The following is a 24,531-nucleotide window of genomic DNA, read 5'->3' as shown; positions in this document are numbered from 1 at the left end:
AATGAACACGTTCAAATCAACATCCTTCTGCCCTAAAATATTGTCGAGTTTATCGCAGTATTGATCTTCTGAAGATTTCAGAGGTGTCTTCAGAGGTGCACAATCAAATGATCAAAATATAGGTTGCTGCATCATAAAAATGATGAAAACAGCATAAAATACACTTTAAAATGCACATGAGTGTTATAGTCTCCTTTTTTACGAATTGATCCTATTTCACGGTTTGGATCAGCAGTGTTGCTATCTATTTTGAAATAGACTATTATATATTTTTTAATTTATGTCAGATCTCCTGGAGATAGTACAGATTTTTTACATACTGAAGCTTTATGAAGAATTGTCTGTGATCCAATTAACTTTCGAAAAACGTTGTGCACACCAGGTTTTTAGATGCAATAGATCTGGTTGGCAGAATTCTGTATAGATCCGAAAACATTACATTCAGCAGCAGCGGCAGAAGATCAGTAGGCTACATGCAGAGCGCCACAATATAGACTACCTTATGCGCTGTTGCCGCTTTTTGACCCCAAATGATATTTGCTGAAATAAAAAAAAGTTCCCTTCTTCTAAATGGCATGAGACTTGATGTCATTGACACTTGACAGCTCTACAAACAAAAAATTAATTGGAATTGGAATATCTGGTTGTATGTTATCGTTAAAAGAACCCACAATGAAATTAATGGGGAAATGAAAAAATCAATCCTTTTTTTATATTTGTCAAATTAAAAAATCAGCCAACAAAGAACACAAATACACAGCAGTGAAGTGCATGGGGGACAAAAAGAAAGAAATTACATGCTGCTCATATAAATTAAGTATTTTTTCTTGATACAAAAATTCCATGGCCCCTGTTGTCATATTATACCATACACTTTGGCAGTAGGTTTGAGAAACTCTGAAAAAATAAGTATTATTTGTTATTATTTTGACTATTTTTGGTGTAAATTTTTTAGTGGTAATTAGCCTGGCTGACTGATGGTAACAAAGCACATGGAGACATCACCATAAAGGTCTTTTGAATATCGATGTAACATAAGCACATATAGACCATAGGCTAGACATTTATGTGACATCAATGAAAACAGACATATCTTTCACAGTATCCAATTTGAAGCAAATAAAGTTGTTTTCATTTGAAGTTGAGACGTGCAAGGCATTTAGGCAGTGCCTTGAAGAAACAGGAAACCCTGCAGCTAATTGACACTACAGAAAGTCAAGGGTTCTTCTTAAATTATAGTTATATTTGAACCTTCTGGGTAGTTTTTGGAGATCTCTGGTCCATGTCAGACTGGAGTTTTGCTACAGGTGGAAAGTAGAGCCCAATTATTCTGCAGACTACTAGTTGCTTTCCTCAATTATTTTCAGTAGAGCATTTTCTGTCCTGTACGTGCTTGGACCTGTGGAGCCTCTCATCTTGCCAATGTGTTAGTCGAAGCTTAAAAACATCAGTTGAGGTGCCCCTCTGCTTCACCTAAACTGTATTTTAGTCCTTTACTAACCTAAGTGTAAATTTGTGGTGTTATGGACTGCAAGTCGGGCTGAGCCTTTTCAACATTTCTTTAAATATACCCAGACCAAGACAAAACATCCCCCAATGTGGGGTATGAACTTACAATAGGAATTTGCATTGACTATGGTCATAGACCTGATGTTGGCACCTTTTGAAGACCAAAAGTAATTTGCATGAAAGACTCACACTCCTCTCTAAGCAAGATCTCTAAACTCTTAAAAACTTTATTACCTTTTGGTTTACTTCTTTGGGAATGAGACCATTGTAGTCGCACTGAGACAAAACATGTATAGTGTTGTATGATAATTGTTCACATTAAACCATATAGATTTTTGGGTGAATTTCCAGGGATCAGCATGTGAGAGAAGAGAGGAAAGAGGGAGTGAAGGGAAAGAAATGTAAATTAAGACAATACTGAGGTGATTGGCTCAGTGTCACTGCGTCTCAGATGCATGCTAATTTTGCAAGAGAGAGTTCAAATTTCAATTTCCAGAAAGGTCTTTTGTTTTCTCAGAGAGAAGCCCAGACGGCTCTACTAATTCCAGTTTTTGCAGTCTTACTAAATGAAAACAGTATGGATTATGCCCCCCAAAAAATCTGTAGGTTTTTGCCTTATACCCTGTTCGCTGTTTGTAGCTCTTACACAAGGAGGATTTTCATGAATATTAAATTTTTATGGTCTACATGGACTAAATTATTGGTTAAGCAACCTAAAGGTATTTTACACCTATGTATATGAAAATAAAAGTGACCTACAGGAAATAAAGTCTAAGCTGTTTTGTAAACCTCATACACTTGTAATTTACAACGTACCACAATGATCTTTAATATCAGGTTCAGGGATATCTACTTAGGGTTTCCGCAGCAGGTCTTAATTCAGTGTGCCAGCATTTAGTGCTAATTGGACTGAACTACTGAACTAAATGGCTTGTCCTTTTTTTCTGCCTCTCATTAAATTACTATAGCACAAGAATGAAAAATTTGAAGTTTTGCGTGCAAATTCACACAGCTGTCCTATAGCTGAATAAACACAGGTATAGTTCATCACATGAACATGCAAACGTGTTGCACTAACGTTTGAGAACCTAAACGTTTCCAAATTAAGCATCAAAAAGAAAACCACAAGGTTTTATTTTTAAATGAAGCCTCAAGAAGATACAAAACTGGTTAAGTTTCCATCAGGTGAAAACTTCTGTTGAGACCTTTCATACAGCAATATGTATGTGCTGCCCACTAGTGTACTGGTTACATTACCATACAGTAGTATGTTGTAAATGTTACATTATTAATTTCTTACATAATATTCTAAATATAATTATTCTTTTTTTGTAAATCACTTCATTGTTTATTTTGGTAACACTATTTCGATGGTCCACTTCAGACATTCTATAAGTAGCTTTTTTGCTAATACAGTAATGAGAGTTAGTAAACGTAGTTTCAGTAAATATAAGGGATTGCAGAGCAGAGCAAAGATTCATTTTGACAAAAGGAAATTATTCAGCCTATTCACCTCCTTTAGCATATCCCCTTAAATAGGGGAAGTTTGTACATACATTTGGTGCTAAGCAAAAAACAAAACGATATGAATTAGTGTGAACTTAGTGAATTAGTAAACTTCTCACTTCTATAGAAAAGCATAGTGATGCCTACCTTAAAGCTACCAAAAGTATGTAGACAAGTTTAAACGTGTTTTAGTAGTATGTCTACAAGAAACTTTCTTCACTTTTAGTCTTCATTTTTACTTTTAAGGGGAAAATGTGTTTTTCTTTAATGAGCTTTTCAACTTAACAGGTCAAGATCAGGTCAACCCAGGCCAGAAACTTCTAAAATATGCTTTGAACTATATATATGTGAGATATAAATAGATAAAGGTTATAAATAACCACCTTTAAACAAATGTTTTGGTGAAGCATCTAATGTGCCCAAGACTTTAGCGTAGTGTATGTTATGAGCACATGCACCACCCACTGCATCACACCTCAGACATAAGGTTTGTAAAAATATATGAATACAGTACTTAGTATATCATAGTTATTTTTATAGTACATGATTTATGATTTTCCAATTCATGCATCCATTCTCCAAACTATTATGTAAGGCTGCTGAGATGCAAAGAGCCTGTCCCGGTCCCAAAGATAAGGGAAGGAACACCTTGAATGGAAGGCCAGTCCAACACAGTGATGATCCATGTTTGTTTTTTTGTGCACAAAATTACCTGTATCTGAAATAACTACTCATTGTGGGTGACAAAAGGAACAAAAACGTCAGTGGAAACAACCGCAAATAGACAGGAAGCGCTGCTATCGCAACATGCAAATGCGAGGACTACACTGAAAGAGAGAAGATTGCAGGCGTGAACATGAACTGAAGATATGCAATTTCACATGATAGAACAAGTCATTTTGTTTTCCTGTTCTTAATAGCATCAAAATTAGTTTGTGATGGAGTGTGTGTGTGTGTGTGTGTGTGTGTGTGTGTGTGTGTGTGTGTGTGTGTGTGTGTGTGTGTGTGTGTGTGTGTGTGTGTGTGTGTGTGTGTGTGTGTGTGTGTGTGTGTACTTGTTTAACTTACATGAGGACCAAACGTCCAAAGATCGTAAAACCTCAAATGTTTGACGCTAATAATGATTGTTTGTTAATAATGTTTGAATAAACATGTAAAAATGCATAAAGTTGTATGTGATGGTATAGGGTAGGGTTAGTGTTATTAGGGGATAGAATATATACAGTAATAATACAGTATGTTAGGGGATAGTTTGTACAGTATAAAAACCATTACGCCTATGGAGAGTCCACACAAAGATAGCGAAACCAAGAATGTGTGTGTGTGTGTGTGTATTTCAGAGGCAAACAAAACTGGAAGCGTTCGTCCGTGTGTATAGTAGGGCTCTTTCCTGGACAAGGGGCGTTGCAGCAGATATATAGATTTCACAGCTAGTCAGCAAGATAGAGAGAAGGAGAGAAGGAGAGAAAGAGAGGAAATAGACAGCTTTTAAAGAAAGACAAATTCCTGCATGCCTTGGTGAGACTTCAGGACAGGTATGTTTGACATTTTTTAAGACTATCTGTGAGCTATTGTGTCAATGTATATTTTATTATTTTTAAAACATCTTGCCGAAGGACTGCAGTTGAAAATTAGCCAGTAGGCTAACACTGGCACATTTATAGTAATATTGATTAATGCGTGCTGTCCTTATAAATAAATAAATAAAATAAAAAATAAAATAAAAAAATGTGATTACCATTAGACAGTAAAAATAACCAATGTATACAGTGGCCTAATCTATTTTTCTTAAATAATCACACACAAGACACTATTTTTTTCTTTAAATGCATGCATCAAACAGTGTACTGCCTGATACTTTAATCACAATAGAGGAAAAGAGCCTGATACTGCAGACTTGCAGTAACAGGCATGTAGACATCAATTCTGTTTGTCGCAGTAATGCAGTTCCCTTTCGAGGTAGGTCTCTCGACATTGCGTCACTATCTGACACTTTGGGGAAACAATGCTGAAACCTGATTGAATCGTGCAATTGCAACTGCATTAGCCAATGGCGCGCACACACTCGAGTGAGGGGAGGGTCAACCCGCTTATTAGCTCAGCGTCAAGCGCTTTTGCTCAGAATCTTTCTCCTTCACTCGGCTATGCTGTCTTCGAGAAGCCACCTATCGCTCACCGTAGACATCCGCTCTTCAGTGGACGGTGCCTGGACTGCCGTTCCTCTGCAACATTCTGGTTAGTATGACATCTTTTAAATTATGCTACGGATAAGATGTCCGCTCACCTCTTCTCCGCCTCCCTGTCTTAGAGCGGTGGTATGTCTAGTATACGTAAAGCACAAAACGTTCCGGCCGCTTGCTGTTCTCTCGCCGTGTAAGGCTGGAAGCTTACGCTGCTATTTTAAACCAATAATTGGAACTAAATGAAGTTGAAGGATGACATGCATAATTTAGTTATTTATCTGACTCCAATATAATTAATCTGACTCCATTAAAGTTGTTGTTATTCTTTAACCTCTTATTCTATAAAGGTAAAAGTATTTCAACTGATTTACAATCGCTTAACTTTCAACAGCATCAGTGATAAAAGGAAAGATTCTCAAAGCCTATAAAGCAGGCAAAGACACAGACAGTAGAATTGAAGAACGTAGTTGTAACAAATAATGCACTGCTGTTCAGAAGAGGCTGTAAAAGCCTTTCTCATAGTATGAGGTTATGCACTGATGCAGCAGGGTTTAAGCCATTCTCCCAGATCAACAGTTACCTTTCCTTCTCATACCCTGTTTAAAGCATTGTTAAACATGAGTGGAATACCAACACCAAAACTGACTGACTGAAAAAACAAAAGATGATGCAAATGGGAGGTGATCAAGACGGTGAGAAGAACATTAACATATTCTCAATGTAAGGGTTAATGCCCGACGAGGTGTCCATTGTCAGGTTTTAAACCCGCTTATACCATGGTCACTTGCCAAATAACACATTTTTAAAACATTAGTTTATATTTTAATTAGTTTTACAATCGAAATCTAAAGTTACAAGTTACAAACAATAACTTGGTTTCCTTGGTTACGCCTGACAGTTTATTTAGGTGTCCTCTATCACTTTTTAACGGACACCCTGCAGCCAATCAGAATCGAGTATTCACCCAGACCATGGTATAAGCATGTTTAAGCAACAGTACATAAGGATTTAATATCTCTATTAAGTTCACCACCATTCAGTTCAGTATATAAGCTGTCAGATGAGACCTAACATGGCATAGTTGCATGTTAGAACACACTAGTAGATAAATAGTATGTAGTGGAAAGCACATGTGTCCTTTTAAGCAAATGGTATAGGTGTGTCATTGAGGTGTAAACGACTCTGTCTCTCCAGACAGAACCATTCTGTGCCTAGAGTGTCCCAACAGTCCTCAATTAGCATATTGATGAATCCCCTGCATTAGCATACAAGTGATGATGAAGGCCATTGTGCCACGTTAAATTCACATGTATACTTTTAAAGGGATTTCTGAAGTACTTGGGCAGTAAAGAGTTCTGCCCATATGTGTTCAGTCCTACACCGGCTATGCCTCTGTTTTCAGGGCTCTTCCTCTATGCACAGTGGACTGTGCGACTTTTGTCTAGCCCAGTCTCAGCTCAATGTATTGGGCCCGAGCAAGCTATGAAACCAGAAACCGATGTGACAAAGTTGGAAGACAGAATTCAGAGGGTGCTTCTGTATCAGAAATTTCTGTAATTCGATATCATAGGTTGCCCCGTTTCAACTGAGTTATGAAGCTGTGAAATGCCCCAGCATTACGAGTGCATTATCAATTCGCTCCTTCAAACTGCTCACACGGAACAGATCCTCTGGCAAGTTGGCCGGAAGACTGATTATCTCAGTGCACCTGGGGAATGTCTTATGTATTCAGATAGGCCTCATGACAATTGTTTCTGAGGTTGCTTAATAGGCACAGTGTGCAACTTCGCAGTCCCTATGAATAAGCAAACATTTTCTTCTCTCATTGCATTGTCCTAGCCGTGTTTCCACAGTCAGGCCAAAAGCGATTCGTGCTAGTGATTGCCAGGGGCAGTTGCATTTCCACTGTCAATTCGAGGTCCTCACTGTCCTCATCAGTGGCCTCGCCATCAGTGGCCATTTTTGGCCTGCCAAATACCTTGGTCCAAAGCAGGCCAACTGCTTCAGAGTGAGGAGAGGGTTAACACCACTGCTCATTTCCCATGTTATTATATCAGGCTACCAGCTAACTTCAACATTTATGAGAAAAATTCAGCTCAGAACTTCAAGGCACCAGCAAGTGTTTGAAATAACTTCCTTGCGTTGCGATCCTAAGGGATTCTGATCACCATATAAAGGCAGAAATATATATTTGCGATTCTAAAGGTTACTTATGCTACCCATCGCGTAAATATGTTTATGGCAAATATTAGAGACTTGAAAAACGTAGACAAATTATATATGAGAATAGTGTATTTATTTGGTATTTATATCTTCCCTGTGCTTTGGTTGATACTGGACTAATGCATCTGCATATATGTCATAAAAAACATGCACTCTGGTTAACTCATACAATATTATTATAACTCATATAACTCCTGTTTATGTTGAGTAACCTGAGACAAGGCTAAAAACATGCTGGGGAGGGGGACAGGGGTAATAGCCTTGGACCTCAAGCACAGAGGCCAAAATCAAGTTTCGTTTCCAGTGTCGGGCCAGTAGCCCCACAGCACTACCCTAAAATCTGCCCTTAACATGCCTCCATAGAACGACGTCACACAACCTCACCATTTCACCATCTCACTGAAAACTAGCTAGATCGCAAAAGGATCATGACAGAAGCAAATGTTTGGTCTTTACTTAAAGGAGTCATGACCTGTAATTTTCACTTTTCCACGAGAATCAATGTATGTTATGATTGCCTAACGAGTATACACTGGCCGGGAAGCCGATATTTAAAAGTGAAGCGTTTGTTTATCCCAGGGTTCGTAAACCAGCCCACGTGCACGCGGACTCAAACACGAGATTTTAATTTCTCCCCCGTCTTGACGTCAAGACGGGGCCGGATATACCATATATGGACACCGCAGCCCTATGCTGCAGGAAGCCCGCCCTGCCCCTCTCCCACTCTCCCCCTCTCATATTCAGTCGCGAAAGATGCAGAAACGTAGTGCACACGTGAGTTACTCTGTTGTTGACTGCCAGAATCAACATGTAACTTAAATGTGTTTTCTCTCCCAAGAACGGACCAAGCTGTCAGGGACCAGTGGATTAAATTTGTTTTTAATGACGAGGTTCCTACAACCCTTCCCACTGGCTTAACGTTAGGTGTCTGTGCTAATCATTTTACGCCAGAATCGTTCAGAAATTTGAATGTCTAAAAAACCACAACGTGAAACAAGGCAAAAACACCACATGATAGCAAACTTTGATCTCAATAACCACTGTAAGCTGATAAAAAAAGTAGACTACATCTCCGTTAATGTAATCTACATTAAATAAAAGGTATAATGTATGTCTCAGTCAAAATGATTGTCTTTACCATTCAGAGACATCTTGATGTAGACGTCCTTCCATCGACTCTACATCTTCCCTTTCCAGCTCAGGTTCAGAGTCTGGCTCGTGCATATACGGTTGAATCCCGTAGGTCGCGGCCAGGTCGGGTTCATTCACAACTTGCGCCATGATGTCATTTTGGAATGATATGCTGAAGTTACTGGCGGTGTCAACCCCCCTCCTTCCTGCCACCAATCAACGCGCCCCTCATTTGCATTATTAAAATGACCGTCCACGACAGCCAAAATATCGCATCAGATCTCGCGAGACAATAATGCCTTCAGAAATAAGGGTCAGAGGAGCTCTGTGTTTATTTTTTTTCCACTTTTCTTTTTTAGAAGGGCCTGAAATACTATAATAGAGCGTGGGTATCCAAGGTAATACTAGGTTATGACTCCTTTAAAGACTTAAGATTGCAGCATTGATATTTGACGATGTTTTGCAATAAAAAATTTAAAGTGACAGTAATTTATTAATTTGTGTCAGGAGTGCACATAAATCATGCCGAATCAAACAGTCATGATTGTTCGGTTGCACCATTTATGTGTGGTCACAGGAATGCACAAAACAACTGCATTAAGGCTTTTAAGTCCAAAGGCTTACACATTTAGAAACGTATTGATAAAATATCATATATTTACATCACAGCACATTTACGTCACATTTCTATTGATTGTCCACTATTGGACAATCAATCTATTAAAATTATGAAGTTTGAGGAGGTTTAAGCGGTCTTTCCCTTCTCACTATACTGTTATCCTTTCAGCCAGAGCAACAGAAGAAGCTCACAAGAAGAAACCATGGTTTCCTATAAGACGAAGAAATGAGGCATTGCTTCAGCATTTTCAGAGAAAGGAATTTCCACAAAGCGTCAGCTAGTGACGCAATGTCTTGTTCCCTACCCTCAGGGAACTAGTTACTTTGAGTAACCTGATGCGTTTCTGCCAATCTTCAGTCAATGCAAATTGACTGTTCATTACTTTAAGGCATGTTCTGTGGTTTTCGAGTTTTCAGTTCCACTTAATTTTAATGTCGTCTAGTCTGACTATATGCAAATCACAACCCGTATCGTATCCTACAGTTAAGTCTGTCCTTCTAGAAGTTTAATGTCCAAGGGTGTCACAAGAAAAACCAGTCTTGCGGCAGTAAAATTTGTGCTCTTTCACAGAATGACTGAGCAGCACCGGAGTTTCCTGTCACATGTACACGCACACACAAACACCTAATCACGAAAAAAGGAAATGAAACATTTTAGTGTGCAAACCCTAAGTATAGTTAAAGGTTAAATTCAGTCAAATGGAAAAACAAACGCACAAAACAAAACAAACAGGTTCGCACTCCTGACATTCTCCTAGGGTCACAGACAGCACTTGGTTGTTTTAAAAACAAACACAAAATGTTAGCCTATGTTAGTTAAATTATTTTAACATCAACAGAAATTAAATAGGTTAAAAATATGAATGTGTCTGCGAGTATGCTTGACAAGCAGGATCATCTCCAGTCTACTGAATGAAGATACTGGTCTGAGTATATATTATATATTTTGCCATTTAGCTTTAGTCTGAGCACTTTAGTTGTACAGTATGTCATGATCACTCGCTGACGCAGTTGTCAATGCAAGCACTTCTTATTCCAAGTCTATAAGAGATACTTTAATAAAACATCTCAATTAAAAATATATATATTCATTTTTTCAAAACTTAAAAGGTAGGCTAATCAATCAAAATTAATATTACAAAAATCCAATATTTTGGGATGGCTGCGTTGTAAAAATACTGATGTTTCTAGTTTTGTTTTGTTTTTTACATTTTATTTAATGAAACTCTCTATGGGGAGTCTAACTCAACACTGGTTTGAAAAGTGAACAGAGTAGACTTATATTTACTCCACGTAATTGAATAGATTTAAAAACATACCATATCCGTCATGGGAGTGGTTCAGGTATTCTGTTGTGACATTCGTCTCTTTGAAAATGATCATTGTAAAGTAACTGCCGTGTTGATCTGTTTGTTTGTTTTTCAGTCTCTCACATTGCTTTATCTATGGCAGGTGAGTCTAGACAACTTTTACCAAACTCAAATCTATTTTCCAATTATAACTCTTTTTCTCTATTTTTGGTGCACCAGCTTATTAAATAATTGATATGTTTATTTATTTAATAATCATTTATTGATTTATTTAACATTTTTGTAGCATTTATGGTTAACCTGCAGCCTTTCAACATTTAGTTTATCAAAACTCATCCAACGATAATGATGTAGTAGAGAATCTAAAAGTAGGCTAATCGAAACACACTTTTATACAATATATTATTATTATTATTTTATTTCAGCGCATTATTAAACTGTGCTCTTCTCTAGCAGGCAGCAGCTTTGAAGCTGAGTTCCTACAGGCTCATAACGCGTATCGCAGACAGCATGGAGCCCCACCGCTCACCGTAAACAAAAACCTGTCCCGCTCCGCACAGGCATGGGCGGAGCATCTGCTGTCAATCAAGACTCTCAAACACAGCAACAAGGACTACGGAGAAAATCTTTATTATGCCTGGAGTTCAGCTACCAAAAAACTCACAGGTCAGCTTTCTGCTCTCAAAATCAGTAAAGGAAAGTCAAATTCTTTTAATAGGGTAATCAAACCATAAATGTCTTTTGACCAGGGTTACGTTTCTCAAAAGCATTTGATCGTAGTAGAAACTAGAAACCATTGTGATGCTTTTGGGAAACGCAGCCCAAGACACTAGTCATATCCAGTCAGACTGACCATGGTCAAGTGGGGTGCACTAGAATTAGATGCCATTGCAGACATTCTCCAGTTGTCAAAACTTTGTAACTTAATTACAAGGCACTAAACTGGAGATTAAGTATTTGTGTTGTCTTTTAATAAATGTTATTAGTATTGCACACTGTGAACTAATCCAGTGGTGTTTTGACATACGGCATTGTAGAAACAATTAAATTACTTTTTTATCTGCTTTCTACAGGGCGTGAGGCAGTGGAAAGCTGGTACAGTGAAATTAAGGACTACAACTTTAGTAGGCCGGGATTCTGCTCCAAAACCGGTGAGTGTATCCAGAGAAGGTCTAATAATATAAGGGGAGAACCATAGACATGTATAAAGGCTAGATGGCTCAAGGCGGAGTCAGCTGTGTCGTCAACTTGGCGGCCATCTTAGGTCAGGAGACTGCGCTGCTGCTCCCTGCTGCTGTGGACGGAAGGTGAGTGACAAATGCTCGTAACTTGCTGAATTCTTGACGGATTTACAAACGGTTTGGTTTATTACAAACCTTATTAACGTGGCTATGATTTGTGCTGATGCCGATGTTTAAATTGTAGCTTCACGTTTTGAGAAACGCTTAACATTGCAGCGTAGCTGTGTGTTTCATGGCATCCCTGACGTTTATGACACACCAAGCCGTTTGAAAATCGGTTGAAAATTGAGCAAAATATAGTTATTTCAGCACTACATGCACAATAGACTTTAATGTTATAACTGGACGAGCGGTGCTGTCCTAAGATGGCCGCCGTGTGACGTCGTCGGGTCCCATTGGCTCTCAGCGCCGGTAAGCCATCTAGCCTTTATACATGTCTATGGGGAGAACTGCCACTCTCAGTAAACTTCCGGCTTCTGAACTGGTTGCAGTTCCACTCGGATTCCACATGAGGGCGCTCACAGGACGAGTGCAGAATGAATGGAGGTCTATGGAGCTATACCCCTCAAAATCCACTTTTCTCAGGATATATTTTTTTGTCTAGTAATTTGAATGTTGTATTCGAAAGGAGATGCAAAGAAATGACACATTGCTGGGTGTTCGATTTTTTAGAGTCACTTATTTGCTTTAAAAAGTATTTTTAAATGTCAATGACGTCATACACATCGTATGAGCAGAGATAACGTTAACGTTACTGCTTTACGGCAATCTTTCAGTCACTTTGGTGCTTTCGCGCTCTGCACTTTCTTTTTTTCTCGAGGCATCGACAACACAGCTGACCAGTTATACGTACTAGATGAGTTTTTGCTAGAAGACATTCTGGTCCCTCTTCGGATGCCACGATGCCATCAAGCGGTATCTCTGGTCGTAATCAGTCCTTCACTGACCAATCAGCGTTCATTAGCAGAATGCTAGCGTGTTATGGGCAACAACAACTCAACCTGTAAGAAACCGAAAGGACATAAGTAACGTTACTCGTTCATTCAACTTTCGACCTATAACCCATGTTGAACTTGCAAAACTTACAATCAAATCTGAGATTTATCAACGGCAATCGGGTGAAAGAGACTAATTTAGCCGTCTAGCTCCATAGACTCCTATTCATTTTGCACTCATGGGCGGTCGCCTCTGGTGGAACTACAGACAAAATTCTGTACAATAGGACTTAATAGGGAGCGGCCAGGCTCTCCGTAGACGGCTAGACGGGCTCTGGTGTATGTAAACACTCTGGGTGGTTAAGTTGGCACACTAGTTACAACACTGACTCCTAGTGGTTTCTCCAGGTCACTTCACACAGGTGGTGTGGAAAGACACTGAAGAGATGGGGGTGGGACTGGCTACTGATGGGAACACAACTTTCGTAGTGGGTCAGTACCTCCCAGCAGGAAACATCACAAATGTGGGTTATTTTGAAAAAAATGTCCTACCGACAGGCTCCAAAGTAGACTCAAAGCCCTCTGGTATAAGTGAGTACACTTTCAAGTGAATGGTTATTTCACAGTATCCATGTCATGATATTTATAAAGACATTTTGTTTCCTATTTTTTTCTATATCCTTAATATTACACTTTATAAATAATAATCATTATTTTTATTATTAATAAAAAATGTTACAGAGTACTTCAAATTAGATATAGTTGATGTTCATTACAGTATAGTAAAAATGTGATTTATCTGGCAACATTCAGCTGACAAAGTGGGTCCAACCCATGGTGTATCGGGCATTCCTTCAAACAGAGCACCCTCAGTTCCTTGCAGTTCTGAAATATCACCATCAGGAGGCAGAGGGGATCTTCATGTGCCAACCAGCTCAAAAGGTAAGTTCAAGGGATAGTTCACCCAAAAATGAAAATTAATTACTCACCCTCATGTCGTTTCCAAACCTATAAGACTTTCAGAACACAAATAAATTTGAATGTTACGCAGCGTGTTTGAGCTTCAGCAAGAACAATGAGTTATGTTATCGCACGTCAAGCAGGTTCGGTTGAGCTTCTGTTTATGTTCGCTGATCAATGTTTGAATGTGAATAAAAGCCCCATCAGAAAATTTTGACTAAACCGCTCAATTCATATGGATTAGTTATGATCTCTTTATTAACTTTTTAAAGCATCAAAAATATCTTCATTTGTGTTCCGAAGATGAACGAAAGTCTTACGGGTTTGGAACGACATAAAGGGGAGAAATTAATGACAAAATATTAATTTCTGGTTGAACTCACCCTTTAAGTTTGGTGTGGGAAAGGTACCTAAAAAATCTATGCAATTTGTTTAATCTAAATGTTGTATAATGATGAATAAATGGCCATTTTGAATTGTGCAGCTTTTCTTCTCAGAACTTTTCCAATGGTGTCCTCTTTGCACAAATGCAAACACAGGTTAAAATGCACCTTTTGGCATATTTAACTGTCTAGCCGTAATGCAAATGAAATCTGACAGTCCATTCTTTCTTAGTACTGTTTCATGCTTTCTGAAACAGAGCATGTGCACCTCAATAGACCTTATTCACAGCAGTGCCATCTTTGATTTTTAACGGGAATGGCAGTGAGACTGAGAAGGACAGACATACATCTCTTCAGTGGGCTGTCTTTATCCTTTCAGTCAGCATGAAATGTGCTATCTACACATCAAATAACTATTTATACAAGCTATATTTATTATAATATGCACAGTAAAACACTACGGTTTTGACCACACAATTAAATTCTTATTTTGCAAGTCTCCCTTACACAAAAATATATACAATATAAATACAAACAGTGAAAAAAAAGTGCAAATGTGTATTTTGCAACAATCAAGATAAACAGTCAGTAAGATAATGGGGAGTTTGTATTTTAATGTTTTGTTCAGTAATCAAAAAAAAATTGTTCTACCTTTATGTTTGTGTGTAGCAGACAGCAGCTTTGAAGCTGAGTTCCTACAGGCTCACAATGCATATCGCAAACATCATGGAGCCCCGCCGCTCACCGTAAACAAAAACCTGTCCCGCTCCTCACAGGAGTGGGCCAAACACCTGCTGTCAATCAGGACCCTCAAACACAGCAATGGAGATCATGGAGAAAATGTATATTACGCTTGGAGCTCAGCTGACAAAAAACTCACAGGTCAGAGTTTAGTAGCTACTTTGTCTGTATCATTTGCTAATGTTTCGCTTGCTCACTTTTCAGTCAGGCATCTTAGATGTCAAGTCTTTGCATACCGGTAAATTGGAGCTTGGGTTATTTATTTTAAAGCAACTATTATTTCATTACCAGTTGTGTGTCTTATGATCTTGTTTGCATGTTTTGAAAATCGCGTGTTTGTCATTTCTTCAGGACGTGAGGCAGTGGAAGGCTGGTACAGTGAGATTAAAGACTACAACTTCAGCAGGCCTGGATTCACCTCCAAAACAGGTGAGTGTATCTGTAAACACTCTGTGGTGGTTAGACGTCTGCTTTAGTCTCTGTTCTGACATCTGGTGGTTTTTCCAGGTCACTTCACACAGGTGGTGTGGAAGGACACAAAGGAGTTGGGAGTTGGACTGGCCACTGACGGGAACACAACTTTTGTGGTGGGTCAGTACCTCCCAGCAGGAAACATCAGCAATGCTGGATACTTTGAAAGAAATGTCCTACCGGCAGGTTCCAAAGTCGACTTCAAATCCACCCCATCTGGTGAGTCTGATATGCATACATGTGCAGGGATATAATACTCAATATATTTTGTATGATTCTTGTATAAAGTAGGTGTAGATTGAATGTATGACTATTTATTATTAATACATTTATATATTATATATAATTTTAAAATATATTTATTGTGTAATTATAAATAATATATAAATGAATTATATTAAAATATAATATATATTCAATATGTGACCCTGGACCACAAAACCAGTCACATGGGTACATTTTTTGTAAATTGAGATTTATACATCATCTGAAGGTTTAATAAATAAGCTTGCCATTGATGTATGGTTTGTTAGGCTAAGACAATATTTGGCCGAGATACAACTATTAGAATATCTGGAATCTGAGGGTGCAAAAAAATCGAAACATTGAGGAAATCGCCTTTAAAGTTGTCCATTTATGTTCGCGATTGTGCTGCATTCACTCACAAAAATAAATGTTTTATATATTTTATATATTTACGGTAGGAAATGTACAAAATATCTTTATGGAACATGATCTTTACTTAATATCCTAATGATTTTTGGCATAAAAGAAAAAATAACTTTGACCCATGCAATGTATTGTTGGCTATTGCCACAAATTTACCCGTGCGACTTGTGACTGGTTTTGTGAACCAGGGTCACATATAATTAAATTATATTTATTATAACTCTTATTGTATAATGTTCATAGATGTTTTCAACATTTTTTTTGGTGTTCAGCTGACAGAGTTGGACAAGCACTTGCTGCTCTCAGCATCAAGTCAAACCAAATGCCTTCATCTCACAGTTCTGGACCAGCACCATCTAAGAGTCAGTCTCCACTGAGCAGCAGCTCAGAAGGTAAGCAATGAGGACATCAATACCTCAAAAAACTATGGAGGACTATTTTCTGCCACATAAGAAAATAAAGCATGCTTTGATGAATCAGTTAAGTCAAAATTATGGAGAAAAAAAATGTTTTATCTCAATTTTTAATTTCTGTCATAATTTTTACTTAGTATGTAATAATAAATAATTTTTTTCCCGTAATGTAGCAGAAATGGACTTCCATAAGAAACAGAATTGTTTGTTTTAAAGTAAACTGTTATAACCCCTTTCTGATCATCACAGCACGCTATCGTTTAATAAAACAATAAAACAACATGTACTTACTCAAAAACTGTTAGTAGTTTTAATGAGAAGTTGCCAGTAATTGGTCATTAGTTTGAGAAATCAGCTCCTAAAAAGACTGCTTTGTGGAACACTTGCAATTAAACATAATAAAGAAAGACACACAATCAGGCCCATTGTTTTCATTTTGCAGCACTATTTGATGTATAAAGCTGTGCACAAACTTATTTGAAATCATGTAAAAAGTGACGTCAAAAAGACCAAAGCTTTGGTTTCAACTCAAAAGTCTCTTCTGGATTGACAGCTTTTTTCTTTTCCTGTGATAAAGGTGAGACCTTGTCACAGTTTCGTCAGTCTCTGCTTGAAGCTCAAAATGATTATCGGCGGCAACATGGGTCACGGCCTCTCTCGCTGTGCCCCATCCTCAGTAAAGAGGCTCAGGATTGGGCAGCACATCTGATTAGCATTAACGCCCTGAAGAACAGCGGCAAAGGTCACGGAGAGACTATGTCTTACAAATGGACATCCAACATGGTGCATCCAACAGGTAAATGTGTTATTCCCCCAAATGGGTCTCTATATAAGAAACTATAGCACACCAGAATGATAAAGTTAATAAATAAAAAACTATTAATAATACATTTTTTTAACTATAGGAAAAGAGGTTGCTGAATCATGGTACAAGGAAAAAGAAAAGTACAACTTTGCAACTCCTGGCTTTCAGAGTGGAACTGGTAGGTTATTCATTTTGCACTCATAACAAGGAGGTTAAATGGTTAAAGCTGTAAAATATTAAAGCAAATATCGATTCAATATGTATGTTTATGTTAAAATACAGATCAAAGGCAATATATATATCACAAACCATAATAAAAAATGTAGCCTACACCTGAAAAAAAACTTTGATATGTGCACAGGTAACTTCACCCAGATGATCTGGAGGTCTACAGACCAGGTTGGGGTCGGCCTGGCATCAGATGGAAAGGGCAAGTTCATCACTGTGTCCTTTTACAAACCTGCTGGCAACATCACCAACCCTGGCTACTTCCAGGATAATGTCAAACCTGTTGGGAAGTGATCTGCTGGATAAGAAAGATTAAGAAAGTTTTATCCATTTTAGTAGTGAACAGAAATGATTAACAAAATCAGAATGTGGGAATGTATCTACCCCGGTATGTTATTATTTATATGTAAACAGAAAGTCAGTCAACAGAATATATTGCATGTACAAAAACATCAGTTCTCAAATGTCAACTGCACCTTTGACAATATGCTTGTTTTAATGGTTCTGATATACATATAAATTATTTCTTATTCTTTGCTAAGGTGATATCCACTCATTGACTGTAATAAGAGATAATGTGTATATGTGCTCTTGAATGATATAGGAATTTGTAAATGGGGGAAATGACTTGTATAGAAAGAAGGTGTGTGAAAAAAAATCTACATATATTTTGACATAAAATAATCATTAAATTAAATGCAAATGTTCTGTCCATGTAGTTATTTATCGTGAATGCAGTATATGGTGTGATTGATAATCATGTGACAAAAATAATTTTATAAACAACAATTTAATATTATATATTTTCATATCCTAAACTTCAGCTTTCATCAGATATATAAAGATACTGAAATGCTAGCAAGTCTATTACCTCTTCCCCAAACACTCAAACACATTTGCATAAATTGCATTCTTATACACAAATCATTGACATTTTGCATCTTGTGAATGCTTTTCTTGCACAGCCGCAGAGAGCTTGGGCGGGAATGCAAAACTGAAATGCCAAGGTGTCATGTTGTGTGAACATCTTATCACATTGTGTTGTTGGAGACACATGAGACACTCTTATATTCATTTATAGATGCCCTCATTCATGAATAACATGAAGGTCAAACAATTCAATTCAAACAAGGTCAAACAAATTGTCTGATAAACTGAAATGTATATATACCTTTATGGTTGACGTTTTGTTTAAATACAGCACACTTTGGCCAAAACTAAAATAATAAAACTTCTTATCAGTAATATAATTTGCCTAAAAGTATGATTTTAAAAAATAACATAAGAACATTGCATTGTAAAACAGGAGTATGCAAAGGAGCCTCAAGTTGCCAACATTATGCAAGGTTGGCATTGAGGACTTATTTATGTCCATGCATTTGTTAATTAAATTTGACTTGATGGTGTTTTTGGGTCTATCCTAACTGCAAAAAGAACAAGGATATAAAAACACTGTACTAGTCTAAATGTATCTTCTTTTACTTCTCAGTGTCTTTCAGAGAGGTAAACAACAATAAAACACACGCAGATTTCCTGTTTTTTTTGTTGTTTTTTTGCTTTGTTATAACCTCAAAGTACATGTATACATGTACAGATCACATGTATACATAATAGACCACAAACAGAAAAATCAGCTTTGTTTTGAGTTTCCTTGGCCATGAATATAGTACATACAGTTGAATGGGGCAACAGATACAGTGTGGGGAGAGTTTCTATAGTACTGCTGCCGTTTCTATAGAGAATGTTTTTGTTGTGCATGGAGGGGGATGTTTTCCAGCTAGGTAATCTTTCCTCCTAGGGATCACCAGCAACAGTAAGGGAATGAAAACAAGGTCAAGCCTTGCCAAAATAACCTGTAAACCTGAGTGTCTGGTACACGAGACTGAAAAATGTTTCTGTATTTATGTGTCTAGTCAACTTAAACTAAAAAAGGTGAAATCACAGTGTTTCAGGTCAAAAGCTGCAGGAATTCATCCTTATGTCCCAGTTTTGTGTGTGTGTGTGTGTGTGTGTGTGTGTGTGTGTGTGTGTGTGTGTGTGTGTGTGTGTGTGTGTGTGTGTGTGTGTGTGTGTGTGTGTGTGTGTGTGTGTGTGTTTGTGTGTGTGTGTGTGTGTGTGCGCGTGTGTGCGCGTGTGCGTGCAAGGCAGCTGCTGCCAGTGTTGCAACACTTTGAGTGTTAATCAATAATGCAGTGCATAGTTTTTGCTTACACACCTGCAGAGACAACCTCTCAAGTTCAGACTTTCCCAATCCCTGAGGGAGTACCTCACACCAGTTCCCTAGTTTTCTACATATATGAGCCTTGCTGCATATTGAGCAGAGGACACACATTATTTCATATCAAAATAATAATAACTACTAATATCTCGGAAACAATACCGTTCACAATTTTGGGGCCGGTAAGTATTTTCAATGTTTTTAAATAGTCGCCAAGGCTGAATATATCACTATGTACAATTTAAAATAACTCTTTTCTATTTTAATATATTTTAAAATGTAATTTATTCCTGTGATGGCAAAGCTGAATTTTCCACAGCCATTTTCCAAAATTCATAGTCACATGATCCTTCAGAAATCATTATAATACTGATTTGGTGCTCAAGAAACATTTCTTCTTATTATTACAGATGAAACAGTTTTGGTGTGTTGTATAGAAACAATAAGAAATGTTTCTTGAGCACCAAATCAGCATTATAATGATTTCTAAAGGATCATGTGACTATGAATTTTGGAAAATGGCTGTGGAAAATTCAGCTTTGCCATCACAGGAATAAATTACATTTTAAAATATATTACAGTAAAATCCAAAAAACTATCCAGTTATGTCATAGAATCTTGGGTCCTTTTGTCTAACATGATTTTTACCTTTTTTGTGGTCTGTCAAAATTCTGATGAGTAGACTTGATTATTATGATACAAATGTTGTATGTTATACATCAACAACTATAATGCATAATGCATCGTATAAGCTCTGCTGTTGAAATTCATTCTGCATGCCTTCTTCATTAAAATTTTGTTTTGTTCAGCCTACGTGTGCTTCTGTCACACCATGCATGAACTGAATCCTCTCTATAAGGATGTATGACACCTCAGATACTCATAATTAATTAATTAATCGATGCTGCGCATCCCACTTGTGCTGAGACACTCAGTGCTTCAGGGATGGCAGCACAATATTGGCCTACACAAATACTTGGTTGTATTGGAAATTTGCATCAGCAAGGAACAATTTACTAAGTACTTTATTCTTTTTAGCATTTTAAATATTTATGTGTGTGTGTGTGTGTGTGTGTGTGTGTGTGTGTGTGTGTGTGTGTGTGTGTGTGTGTGTGTGTGTGTGTGTGTGTGTGTGTGTGTGTGTGTGTGTGTGTGTGTGTGTGTGTGTGTGTGTGTGTGTGTGTGTGTGTGTGTGTTTCTGTCTGTCCCTGTGTATATTGTCAAGTTTGTGTCGATTTAAATAAAGAGGTGAAACAGGGTCAAAGATATCAAAGCTCTCATTCAGTTCTTTTCATCAACAGCTATAGATCTTTATCAGAATGGGTCAACTAATGGAGGCGTAGGGTTTGTTGTCTTATTCAGAAAATACAAAGACGTACTGTATGAAGTGGGATATACATGTTTTGTGATCTCTATTTGAAAAGATGCATATCTTAAACAATGAGCAGATTAGGATGTGGACAGTGCTGCTTGCACTACAGCAAAATAGGCCAATTGTTACTATTTTACATTTTGGTGAATCATTTGTATGAATTTGTAATCTCGTTCATATTTTCATTCGATGTGCTTATACGCTCCACTGAAAATCCATACAAGCAAACATGAAAATGGTTAATATTACCATGAAAAGTCCAACAAAATGCGAAACCATTAACGTAACACAGTCTGAAAAGGAAAATTGACCATTTTTGCTTCTAAATGTCAGCCAAAGATGTTACAACTCCCCCAGCCATGCATTCACTGATGCTTTTCAAATATTTCAAATCCAAGCAAAACTGCTTAATGCAGTTACTTCAGTTAATTCCTTTTTTTTTCTCATATGAATTTGAGCTGGTATGAATCTGATTAAAACTATAATATAATATATAGCAAACGCATTCAGTGTACTGTACCAAACTAACAAGTCCAAACATGCAATCTACTGTTTGGTGTAGGTAGGTGTGCTTGCTTGGTAACACGATTCTCATGATTTTTTTTTTATATTCTATTCGTTTATAAAAGCAGGTCTCTGGTTACCAATACAAAACGGTTTCTGTGTGAAATGTGAGCCGCGTTGTAACCATTGGCAACAGATTACAACATCTCTAATCCAATCAAAAGCAGAAGCTCCAAGGGAGCTCGTGTTCCTCGACCAATCAAAAGCGGACGGATAATGATTGACGTCTCGTTCATCCACCTGTGTTTGAATGCGAAGGTTGGCGTTATTTAAAACTGAAAACCGTTCACTGGGCTTTACAGAGTTTACACGACGCGCTGTGGAAGAGAGTCGATTAAGTTACATTTGTTTGTTTTTTAATAAGAAAGTGCTTTTTCCTTAACGATTCAACATGAGAGAAATTGTTCACCTGCAAGCTGGTCAATGTGGAAACCAAATTGGTGCCAAAGTGAGTAACAGTTAAGGGTATTGATTTCGACGTTAACGTTAGGCCAATACAAATGTGTCGCGAGGGGCATAGTTTGTGTGTTGTCTAGTTATCATGTGTTTAACTAATTGTAACTGTATGTATATTTAACTGTGCTTTTCTAGAGAAAAATAACATCGGATAAGATGAGCAACTAGCGTTACCGATCTAACTTAACGTTATCGTTTTGTATTTTTCGTCTAAACCCTGTTTGTAGTTTTGCAAGTTGCCATGACAACATTTCAAAAGTGGCCGTTCCTTAAGCGTCTTATTTAAAATTGAATCATTTCTGATGACATTTAAGGTGATAAAATTGTTGATATTGACTCCTTTTTTTTTCTGTGTGGTCAGTTTTGGGAGGTGATTAGTGATGAGCACGGAATTGACCCGACAGGAACTTACCATGGGGACAGTGATCTGCAGTTGGAGCGGATTAATGTGTACTACAATGAAGCCACTGGTCAGTTTGCGTTTGCAATGTATTAAAACATTTTTTTTTTAATTAATTCAAAAATTTACATTAAGAGTGGAAATGTGCACTATTACAGGTGGAAAGTATGTTCCTCGTGCTGTTCTTGTCGACCTGGAGCCTGGAACCATGGATTCGGTGAGATCTGGACCATTTGGGCAGATCTTCCGACCAGATAACTTTGTCTTTGGTAAATTGTTTTCATATGCCATTTGGCTGAATGTTAAATTCTTAATGTTTAAATTAAGCCTTGTAGTATAATCTGTAATTCTTTTCAATCATAGGTCAGAGTGGTGCTGGAAACAATTGGGCCAAGGGTCACTACACAGAAGGTGCTGAGCTTGTAGACTCTGTTCTTGATGTGGTCCGTAAGGAGGCAGAAAGCTGCGACTGCCTGCAAGGCTTCCAGCTCACCCACTCCCTTGGAGGAGGTACCGGGTCAGGCATGGGCACGCTCCTCATTAGCAAAATCCGTGAGGAGTACCCAGACCGCATCATGAACACCTTCAGCGTGGTGCCCTCACCCAAAGTCTCAGACACTGTTGTAGAGCCTTACAATGCCACGCTGTCCGTCCATCAACTGGTGGAGAACACAGATGAAACGTATTGCATCGACAACGAGGCGCTGTATGACATTTGCTTCCGTACACTCAAACTCACTACACCCACCTACGGCGATCTCAACCATCTCGTGTCTGCCACAATGAGCGGGGTCACCACCTGCCTGCGCTTCCCCGGCCAACTCAATGCTGACCTGCGCAAACTGGCCGTCAATATGGTTCCTTTCCCTCGTCTGCATTTCTTCATGCCGGGCTTCGCCCCCCTCACCAGCAGGGGGAGTCAGCAATACCGAGCTCTTACGGTTCCTGAGCTCACACAGCAGATGTTTGATGCCAAGAACATGATGGCTGCTTGTGACCCCCGCCACGGTCGCTATCTCACCGTGGCCGCCATTTTCCGAGGCCGCATGTCTATGAAGGAAGTGGATGAGCAGATGCTGAATGTCCAGAACAAGAACAGCAGCTATTTCGTGGAGTGGATCCCAAACAATGTCAAGACCGCCGTGTGCGACATCCCGCCTCGCGGTCTCAAAATGGCTGCCACTTTCATCGGCAACAGCACCGCCATCCAGGAGCTGTTCAAGCGCATCTCTGAGCAGTTCACCGCTATGTTTAGGCGCAAGGCCTTCTTGCATTGGTACACAGGTGAGGGGATGGATGAGATGGAGTTTACGGAAGCAGAGAGCAACATGAATGACTTGGTGTCAGAGTACCAGCAGTACCAAGATGCCACTGCTGAAGAGGAGGGAGAGTTCGAGGAAGAGGGAGAGGAGGAGCCTGTATAAAGAGTTGACCGCTCAAGTTCTTGTTCACGTTTTTTCTGATCAGTTTTCTTAGTTGTTTTTCTTTTTGTTTTGATCTCTTCCTCCCAAGCAGTTTCACAAGCAGCTAAAACAAGCTCTCAATGTTCCTACAATGTCTAATAAAGCTCTGAATTTGATAGCAGTCTTTTGTGGTGTGTTGTCTGTCTTTAGCCTTTTTCTGATTTGTAGATGAAGCTCGGTTGAACATTACTAATGTTGTATTGGTTACCATTCGTTCTTTGTGTAACTTACAAACTATAAAAATTATCAAATGCTAAATTAGTAAGATTAGTGGTTTCTTTAATTACATTTTTTTAATACTTTGCAGTGACAGTAGTGCCACAGATGAAAGCCATGTTAGTGTGCACTGTGCAGATCATTCAATAATACAAGACTGCCATCTAGCGTTGAAAACGAGATCACTAGATTTAAAAAAAAAAAAAAAATTGTCTTCAGGTGAAAATTGTCCCGATGAGTACACTAGGGATTTTCTCTCAGACTCAGATGTAATAAAATTTAGCACTGATATCAATGTGGTCTTATTTAAAAATCTTTAAAATATATATTTAACAGATGTTACTTTAAAAAAACATTTTTAAGGTCACTATACAACTAAATCGACAGCTTGTTTAAGTAAGCCAAGAATAATAAATTACCTTTTATAAACCATGAATATAGGCCTGGTTTCACAGACAGGGCTTGGATTAAGCCAGGATTAGGCCTAAATCCAAATAAGATCAAGTAGCTCTTATA

At 38.1% G+C, this 24,531-nt stretch overlaps 2 protein-coding genes across 6 annotated transcripts; both read left to right on the top strand.

The window, feature by feature from the left end:
• The first annotated feature begins 3,820 nt into the window (after positions 1 to 3,820).
• On the top strand, positions 3,821 to 18,864 carry glipr2 (GLI pathogenesis-related 2). Of its 5 annotated transcripts, none has more exons than XM_079608560.1 (14): positions 3,821 to 3,908; positions 4,356 to 4,550; positions 10,596 to 10,622; positions 10,934 to 11,146; positions 11,554 to 11,631; positions 13,065 to 13,247; positions 13,470 to 13,598; positions 14,669 to 14,881; positions 15,092 to 15,169; positions 15,248 to 15,430; positions 16,153 to 16,272; positions 16,871 to 17,089; positions 17,199 to 17,276; positions 17,460 to 18,864. In XM_079608560.1, the coding sequence occupies exons 3-14, from the start codon at positions 10,616 to 10,618 to the stop codon at positions 17,618 to 17,620; spliced, it is 1,662 nt and encodes a 553-aa protein (XP_079464686.1). In that variant the 5' UTR covers positions 3,821 to 3,908; positions 4,356 to 4,550; positions 10,596 to 10,615; the 3' UTR covers positions 17,621 to 18,864. The 5 variants fall into 5 exon arrangements, with proteins under 5 accessions (XP_079464686.1, XP_079464687.1, XP_079464685.1 ...); XM_079608561.1 differs by having other exon boundaries at positions 3,826 to 3,908; positions 10,937 to 11,146; XM_079608559.1 differs by lacking the exons at positions 3,821 to 3,908; positions 4,356 to 4,550 and adding an exon at positions 5,016 to 5,250 and having other exon boundaries at positions 14,672 to 14,881.
• Positions 18,865 to 21,573: 2,709 nt separating this feature from the next.
• On the top strand, positions 21,574 to 23,920 carry LOC306995756 (tubulin beta-4B chain). Its single transcript, XM_079607634.1, has 4 exons — positions 21,574 to 21,928; positions 22,298 to 22,406; positions 22,495 to 22,605; positions 22,700 to 23,920. Exons 1-4 carry the CDS (start codon positions 21,872 to 21,874, stop codon positions 23,758 to 23,760), a joined length of 1,338 nt encoding a protein of 445 aa, XP_079463760.1. The 5' UTR covers positions 21,574 to 21,871; the 3' UTR covers positions 23,761 to 23,920.
• The last annotated feature ends 611 nt before the right edge of the window (positions 23,921 to 24,531 follow it).

This window comes from Phoxinus phoxinus (assembly GCF_949152265.1).
Source record: "Phoxinus phoxinus genome assembly, chromosome: 3".
Taxonomy (NCBI): domain Eukaryota; kingdom Metazoa; phylum Chordata; class Actinopteri; order Cypriniformes; family Leuciscidae; genus Phoxinus; species Phoxinus phoxinus.
This window is presented reverse-complemented; position numbering and strand designations above follow the sequence as displayed.

What these genes read in the sequence shown, in the direction of transcription:
- glipr2 (XM_079608557.1), top strand. Translation starts at nt 5,160, where the DNA reads ATGCTGTCTTCGAGAAGCCACCTATCGCTCACCGTAGACATCCGCTCT. An exon ending in TGGATTCACCTCCAAAACAG is followed by an intron (nt 15,170 to 15,247) that starts GTGAGTGTATCT and finishes TGGTTTTTCCAG; the next exon opens with GTCACTTCACACAGGTGGTG. An exon ending in TGGCTTTCAGAGTGGAACTG is followed by an intron (nt 17,277 to 17,459) that starts GTAGGTTATTCA and finishes ATATGTGCACAG; the next exon opens with GTAACTTCACCCAGATGATC.
- LOC306995756 (XM_079607634.1), top strand. Translation starts at nt 21,872, where the DNA reads ATGAGAGAAATTGTTCACCTGCAAGCTGGTCAATGTGGAAACCAAATT. An exon ending in GAAACCAAATTGGTGCCAAA is followed by an intron (nt 21,929 to 22,297) that starts GTGAGTAACAGT and finishes CTGTGTGGTCAG; the next exon opens with TTTTGGGAGGTGATTAGTGA. An exon ending in GTACTACAATGAAGCCACTG is followed by an intron (nt 22,407 to 22,494) that starts GTCAGTTTGCGT and finishes GCACTATTACAG; the next exon opens with GTGGAAAGTATGTTCCTCGT.